This window comes from Seriola lalandi, unplaced genomic scaffold, assembly GCF_002814215.2.
Source record: "Seriola lalandi dorsalis isolate HSWRI2012SDOR001 ecotype SW California unplaced genomic scaffold, Sedor1 jcf7180002054976, whole genome shotgun sequence".
NCBI lineage: Eukaryota > Metazoa > Chordata > Actinopteri > Carangiformes > Carangidae > Seriola > Seriola lalandi.
Genome location: NW_019525526.1, coordinates 1112485 through 1120856, shown reverse-complemented (window position 1 = coordinate 1120856; position 8372 = coordinate 1112485). Strand labels below are relative to the sequence as shown.

The 8372-nt window shown below is 42.4% G+C and overlaps 1 protein-coding gene across 3 annotated transcripts in view; it reads right to left on the bottom strand.

Annotated features, from left to right (window-relative positions):
• Positions 1-8372, bottom strand: part of slc4a11 (solute carrier family 4 member 11) — a 75093-nt gene that overhangs the window by 14469 nt on the left and 52252 nt on the right. For all 3 annotated transcript variants that reach the window (XM_023396355.2, XM_087171103.1, XM_087171104.1), the window contains 5 exons: positions 7822-8031; positions 5051-5135; positions 3860-3985; positions 2784-2897; positions 721-853 (listed from right to left, as the gene is read on the bottom strand). In XM_023396355.2, coding sequence (XP_023252123.1) covers positions 721-853; positions 2784-2897; positions 3860-3985; positions 5051-5135; positions 7822-8031 — 668 coding nt within the window. The remainder of the gene's footprint in view (positions 1-720; positions 854-2783; positions 2898-3859; positions 3986-5050; positions 5136-7821; positions 8032-8372) is intronic.

The window sequence follows — 8372 nt, the reverse complement described above, 5'->3', positions numbered from 1 at the left end:
AGTGGACTTTTACGTTCTAATACAAACTGAGATATCACCACGTTTCAATAAAGATAAACGTTTCTAAACAGAAAAACGAACTTACACAGTTTTGCTGTATTTTTTTTATATATATTACAGACTGGATGATGGGTGGATCTTTTACTAAACTCACTGTCAATTTGATTTTTTTTTTTTTCCCCCAGAAAATCTGTTTAGAAATAAGTCTATGTGTGACATTGCTGCTTATCCAAATCGAGCCCACCAGCGTCCTGGAGCTCTTCCAGTGTAGTAACACTTGTTGTGTTTTCCCTGTTTGTGTGTGTTTTTATATTCATTGCATCTCAGGATTTCCAGCGTGTTTTCCTTTAATGTTTGTGCTCTCTCTATTGTTAGTGTTTTGTCCTCAGGGGCCACCGTACATTACTCCCCCCCCCGTCACCTTCTCCTCACTGGGTGTAGCTCAGAGAAGACAGAGTTCATGTATCTGTGGGGGGTTCGCTAAAGGGGCTTTTTAAAAAGAACCAGAAGATCTGAACTAGAACTCTGCTTTCTATAGGAAACATTTGTTGTTGAGAGCCAGTGGTTCTGCAGCAGACACTGTCGTAACCACCCTATTTAAAACATTCCCCTGTTTGACAGAGAAGAGAAAATATAAGAATTGATTCAATAAACGAGGTTGTACTGAAAGAGAAAACGATTACAGTTAAACAGTGCGGCGAGTGTGCACGTGAGAGATACCTTTTGAAGAGCTTCATGAGCAGGCTGACATTGAAGATCCCTCCCAGGATGAGGAAGAGGCAGTTCCACAGACCGATGCAGGCGTAGAAAGCCGGGAAGTCCAGGTTGTAGTCGTCACAGATTCCTCGGATCACTTCGAGGGTGCACGTGTACACAAACACACGCAGAAAGAAATATAAACACACTTCATGAAACATCTAAAACAGTATTAATCCTTATTACCAATCTGCTCCCACTACCTCAGGACTGCGTTTAACTCTCGGTGATGGATGGTTTCTTTGCTTCTTTTGCAAATGAGGCAGCAGCAAACACACACTGAGCACTAACACATACGGCACCTTAGCTGTAATGTGTAGAGACACTGAAGTGTCATCGTTGTGCTAATCTGTCTAATCTTATAAAACATAAACAAAGTGATGAAATGCTCCTTCCCTCTAATTCATCCAAAATTCAATCAGTTGCTTCTGAAGAAATACAGAATATGTGACGAATAAATAAACTGGGGATGAACCAACAGAAGAAGACAGATCGATGTTGACTTGATCAATAAATAAAAAAGAAACTAGGTTAATAAGGAGGAGTATTGATCATCTTTTTGTGCGCTGTAAAAACAGATGCTTTAAAAATGATAAAATAATAAAAAGACAATATTTTTACAGCTGTTAAAAACTGAGGACACACACAAACACACACAAATTGTAATGTATTTGTAAAAACCATAACAGTTGTAATCTTGAGCAGATTTGTGCGTAGATGAGTTACAACTTTACAAACAGGCCATTGTTCTGCTCAGACAGGCTGCTGGAAATGTACTATAATTATCCCCATGAGAATGCGCTTAGCACAATCCTAACCCATTTACTTCAAAGATCATCACACCACAAACCCAACAAACAGCTTTGGTATTAAAACTACATCTTGGCATCGGAGTCGCTGCCTTTCCTCATCGCTGCCCGATTCTGCAGCTTCCAGCCGTCAAGATCGTTTAAATTCCAACCAGCAAGAAACTGCTGTCGGGTAAAAACCATATAAGACTTTATGTGCTGTTGTCTCTCTGGACTGAATATGAAGTTTACATGTTCTTGCACGTTTCCTAACCCGTATCTCCCTGAAACCAACCGTTACGTGACAACTGTCAGGAAAAAAAAAGAAAAAAAGTTTTCTTTATCTTTAAAAAAAACGTACGTGATCGAGACGTAATAACTTTGACTATAAGAAAATGCAATATCGTATTAAAAAAGACAAAATGTACGAATGAAAATTTTGTTCCAAGGGGCTATTTGTGCGTTTTCTCTGCCGCCGAACGTGGTTTCTTGCCGCACGCAGGTGGTGGTGATTGTCGCTTTTACAAGAACTTTAGCCGTTGTTGCGTTTACAAAGACCAGAGGTTGTAATACGTCCTCTGAGCAGCTCTACTTCTTCAGGGCAGACTGGAGGCTACAGTGAGTCGCTATCGGAAAGTGCTGAGGCGGGCTGCGGCTAGCTGGTTAGCATGCTAACTGCTGTAGAGGCAGCTGTCGATGAGGTTCTTCCAGGCTGATTAGTAAACGTTAGCTAAAGTTAACAAATAGTTCCTTTGAAAAATTCTAATGTTACAGAAAATCTGTCTTTATATATTTATATATTCTTTAAATATCATAAAGAGTTTTTTTTCCTTCAATGCAGCAGCCACCGGCCAGTCGCTGCACAGCGTGACGCACAGCGAGGACTCGGAGTTACAGCAGAGCTTGGCAGAAAGAAACAAGGTGAAATTTTTCATGAAAACTATGAAAACTAACAAGGACATTTTACAAAGGACTAAGACTAAATAAAAAAATAAAAATGAGTCAACAAACAGCTCCATTGGTCCAAAGGTGCTGTTTCCTGGTTAAAGACAGAGCGTTTGAGGACCAAGATAAAGAGTTTGCGGCTGCTGTTCTTCACGGCCGGGTGCCTCCTTCTCTTGATTTTTGACGTAATCGTCTTAGTACTCCACCCACCCGCAGCCTCCTTTTCAAATCACACTGTGAAAAGATAAGTGTATTTTGGCGGAGCTGAGCTGAATCAAAGAGGGGGAAGCCTACCGCTGATGAAGATGGCGAGAGGAGCCGTGGTTAGAGGGATGACCAGGGGAGAGCCGGCGAACAACGAGTAGATGACCCCGCCGATGCTCTGGCCGATGATGGTCTTCCGAACATCTGTGCGGCGAGGACACACACAGGGAGCAAACGCAGGAGGAAATGCTGATTAATGTGCTTGAACGTCGGCTGTGCTCTTCATCAGGGCCGAGCTAATCTCCAATTCAGTTTTCAAAGGGAGAATTTTAATATGACACAAACAGAACAAACACAGATATTCTACTTGATGTGTTTATATAACACAGACTCAGTGACTACGTTCTTACTAACTGCGATGACCCCGCAGAGAAATTTACCACCCAATCCTGACACTGCATGGAGCTTTTTATTTAGCTTCATGACACATTTACTGGGTGGTTCAGTCAGTCGGAAGAAGCCAGTCAAGGTTAAGGTCAAAGTCAAGGCTGATTGTTGCTGCTGCTCCTCGTCGACTCTCTGACACTCTCAAGACAAACAACAAAGAATCCAAGTCTTCTGCATATCTTTAAAAAGCATCTTAAAAACATATATTTTTTTGCATTTATTGTGGATTATTCACATATTTCTCCTTGTTTCATTGCATTCTCCATTAAATCTCCATTTTAATCCTTTTGTTTTTCTGTAAAACCTTTTGTATATATTCTGTACTTTAATATCAGGTCAGGCCTTTGTGTCTGTCAAAGTCTGTCAGCTTTTAGTTTCTTCTGACCCCTAGTGCCCAAAAAATCAAATAATGCAGCTTTAAATTGTAAAACATCCACAATTAACAAATAATTTCAACTTTTTTAGTGATGAATAAAGTCATATCCTTGAAATCCTTGTAAAATACTGCATCTTTCTTTCAGCAATTATCATCCTATCATTATATAATTTAGATTTTTGAAGCTAAGAGTTAAAGATAAAAGAACTAGTGCATTTATTTTTTTTTATGTTAAAAATAATTGGCTAAAAATCTTAAAGTAAAGATACAGCATGTCTGTGGAGAAATGCACAGTCTCTGAGAAAAGACGTTCATGTGTCTACACTGGAGTACTTGCTCCTACCGATCTCGCCGCGTGTGCTCTCATCGTTGAGGGAGCCGAAAGCGATGGCGGGGAGCAGGATGGCGATGTAGAGGAAGATGGCTGTGGTCATGTACTTCAGCAGGGTTTTATTACTGCCAACTATACCTGAGGGGAGATAAACACAAACACATGAGTCATATTCACCTCATAATAGAGTGGAGGAGGCTCCACACTTTAATATCAAAATGACAAAAACATTAGAGGAGTTCATCATTCAGTGCCTGAACAATGTGGAGCATCCAGAAAGTTACAGTACAGCTGTTCTACAAGGACTCACACGGCCTCCTGCCCTTTTTAAGAATCTAAAATATAAATTATTTGTTTGAGTTTTGTGCTATCCATCATGCTGTAAGAGCAGTTATCGCTCTTATCCAAATGATGTATATACATCATTTTGAAATAAAACACTATAATTGGGCTCTAATGCAATCACAATGATTTTGGTCCTGTGACCTTCATCAGATGATCATTATCTGATGACACTCACAAGACAGAAATATCTTGATTTTGTTACAGGCCAATGAATGTGTTTGGATATTACGAAATGAGAGAGAGAGAGAGAGAGAGAGAGAGAGAGAGAGAGAGAGAGAGAGAGAGAGAGAGAGAGAGAGAGGAGGAGAACCCAGCTGGAAAACGCATCTCCTTAACTGTACTTTACCAAGTCTTTTTTTTTACAATCAACAATCAACTGATTCAATTGACCTGGTTTGATTGGGTAGTTACAATCACTTTCAAATTTGCAGATATTCACAAACATCTCTGACAATAACAAGCAACAACTTCCTCTCTTTTTAACAACAGTAAATTGTAAAGGTCACACGTGCACGTCCGGGGGACGGAAACCCTTCCACACATTTACTGATGAAGAGTGTGATGTGGTGAGGCAGAAGAAGCCCGCCGGCCTGCTGAGACTGCACTGGTAATGTACAGGGCAATGTCCTTGTGTCCGATGTCTTTGGGAAATTACAATAATATTGGACATATGGGAGCATATGGCAGCAGCAAGACATCTGAGACAGTCATCTCAGCGCACCCTGGATGTGACACAGATGCAGCACAGATGTGTCTGAGGCAAAGGGTGACAGACAAATGAGGAGCTGCCAGAGGCACCCTGGTGTGGCGTAATAAGGAAGATGATTCACTTTCACTACAAGTCCAAGTCCAGCCTACCATCTGTGAAGTCAGAGGGGTAGAAAGGCAGTCTGCGGCACAAGTCCTCATATATCCCCCGCCCGGCTTTGAAGAAATCTTTACACTGTGTGGACAGAAGAGGAAAAGGTTAGATTTTGATGCGAAGTCACGGGGAAACAGGATCAAGTGCATCGTGTAGACGTGTCAGTGTGCGCCACCTATAGGCAGAGAGAGAAACAGCCACTGCAGGTTTGACACGTGCCACCACCTGCAGTCTTTCGTCAGAGCTTAAACTGGTCTAAGTGTCATTGTGTGTCCTTTGTCCTCCAAAAGAAAAAGAAAAGAGAAAAGAAAACAGTAAAATTAAATGAGCAATGTAGGTTGAAAGGCATCTTGTCTTTAGTGCTGAATATTTCAACTGTGAACTGAAATCACTTACACATCTGTTGTTTATTGGTAAAACAGGTAGGTCTCCAGAAACATAGCACTGTTGCCCAGCCAGTTGATGAACAGGTGCTGAGCTCGTAAATATTTGGAAAAGTCATTAAATTAAAGCATGAAAACTTGCAAAGATGCAGGAGCACTTTCACGGTCGTGCAGCGCAGACTTCAGTCCGTAAACTAATGTTTCCAAAACGCCAGGGTCTGGAATAAAACCAGCTTATGCAGTTGTGTGCAAATGTGTTTGAACACATCACACTGCAGTTTTGACCACGTACGATACACAACGGAATGAATTCATAAGTTTTCAACGTTTTTAAAACTTATGCACACGTGAATTATTTCCTTTATTTATGTAGAATGTTATTTTCTAGTTTCAATTTTGCTCTGAGGCATTTTGCTCATTTAGCTCGTCTTATCCTTGGCGACCTCCAAAAACAAAAAATGCAACGGCGTGGAAAGCCTGAGGCTGCACCCAACCCAACGCACTGCTCCTCTGCTGTGGACGGTGACACATTCAGATCAAAAATCGCCCGTTTGATGATTCGGCTACGACGCTGGTGATTCCACAAAGTTGATCTGAATCATCGAATTTAACGAGGTAGTCCTAGAAAACCTTTAATTGCGTAATACAAGAAGATGTGAGCGGCACGGCGCGGCTGGATTTAGACGTACATTTATTAAAGATCCCCGTGTCCCGGGAATGATCAAGAATGACAGAGAGATGACAGCGACAGAGAGGGATAGAAGATTTAGTGTATTTTTAGAGAAGGAGCCACGTGATTCAAAAGGGAGACATGGAGGGCTCTTAAAAAGATGAGCTTTCAGGTTACACAAGACAGGGAGTAAATGTGTCGTCCTGACCGAGCTTATTAAGTAAATTATCCAATTACCCAATGTTCCATTTCCTTGTTGAACACGGCATTATACAATTAAACGGAACGGGTGGCGAGGAGGTGTGTATGAGTAGGTACAGCCCTTGGGAAAATGATCCCCGACTCATTTGTCATCTTAAAAACTTTTGGACAGTTTTTGGCAGAGCAAAGCGATTCGTCTCAACATAAACAACATGAAAACAAACAACAGCATCGGCGTTTCTGTTTTTTCCTCTCCGAGTGGGGCGGCTGGTTTTATGAAGCCACACATGCTTGTTCAACAAGGATTGTTCATCCATTAAATCCCTATACATCATGGAATCATTTATTATTACAAGGGAGCCTGTGTGTCTGTGTGTGTGTGTGTGTGTGTGTGTGTGTGTGTGTGGGGCCTGATCACCAGCTTTTGGCTCAGGTTCGATAAACAAAAGTCTCAAAGAGGAATTACTGTCCACCTGGTTGCCATTCGTTCTGAACCGTCGATGGAGTGAGGCAACGGGGAGGAAAAACATAAAAACACAACAACAATTCGGCCTAGTTTTCTTAAAGTGGTGCGCTGTTGCGGGTGGTCTGATGTCAATGTCGGATGTGGAAGGAGGTGGAGGAGGCGTGTGGTCTCTCTTTCTCTGTTCCTCTCTCTCTCTCTCTCTCTCTCTTTCATTTTATCATTTTCTCTTTCCTCTTGATTTCACCTGCTCTCTCTGCCCCCCCCCTCCCGTTTTCCATCTTTCCTTTCCCCTCTCTCTCCATCTGTCTTTTTCTATATATCCCTCTTTCACTGAGTGGCACTGAGCCTTTCAAGCCCTGGGATAAACACCTAACAGAAAAATAGAAAATAATAAAAAAAAAGAAAACACAAGGGGAAATGTCTGGGAGCCCTGGCCTGTCAACGGCAACATTAGGAGGAGATGTTGGTCCGTGGCAGTGAGCAGAGCCCCTCTGGAGGTGTGTTTTAATGTGTGTGTGTGTGTGTGTGTGTGTGTGTGTGTACATGCATGTGTAGCTAAGGGGTGGGGAGTTCTGACAGGACTGTGAAAGATGTAAGGTCATTTACCCACTGAGGAGGCCTGGCAGGAGCTGATGCTGATTGATTAGGGAGAGAGGAAAGATGGAGGATTCAAGCCAGCCGAGCGAGGAGGGGAGGAGAAGGATGAGGGGGGGGGGGGCAGTAAACGGGGGAGAAAGAGATGGAAGAGGAATAAAAAATAAAAAAATGTGTACATGTATGAATGTAAAGAAATGGGATGATGAGAAGTAGGTGTAAGGTGAGGGAGGAACATGAGGATGGGAAGCAGTTGGAAAACACCTCAACTGTGCTGGTGGATGCTGACCAATCACAGGCCTCGTCTCAGGGTGCTGGGGATGACTCATCACGCTGTCGTATGAATACACGCTGCTTCAAAGTGTTTGGAAATGTGCCAATTCGGCCAACACTGAAAGGTTGCACACACACACACACACACACACACACACACACACACACACTCCTACCCACCTTGAGTGGTTTGTGACTGCGGGGGTCGGTCTCCTCCTTCCCCAGAGCGGTGGGCTGCTGGTTGGCTGCCGTCAGCTGGTGCCTCTGGAACACCAACGCCTCCTTAAACTCCTCCTGCGTCTTTGTCTCCAGCAGCTTCTGCCTGAAGGAGATGTCAGAGAAGAGGGTGGCGAACGTCCTGCCCAGCTCCATCGCTGTCTTGGTGCTTTTCTGTGGAAAACCAGAAAACCACGCACATGTGGTTGTACATTAAAACTGTTAAAGAACCATTTAAGTGATTTTCTCGGCTGCTTTTTGTCTGTGGGTTCTTCTCTGACGCCTTTCATGTTACACATTCAACTCCTTCCATCCATTGTTAACATAAACTATAACTGAAAGGTTGAGTGATATCACAACGTGCATTCATCTACTGTCATAATTAGATCATTTTACCTGAAAGCAGAAATTCTCGGGTCTTCTGGTCAATTTATGAATAAACTGCTTCTATCATATTGATATTGTTTTATATGAAAATCCAGAGTAAGAATGAAGCTGTTTTTATTTGATAATGT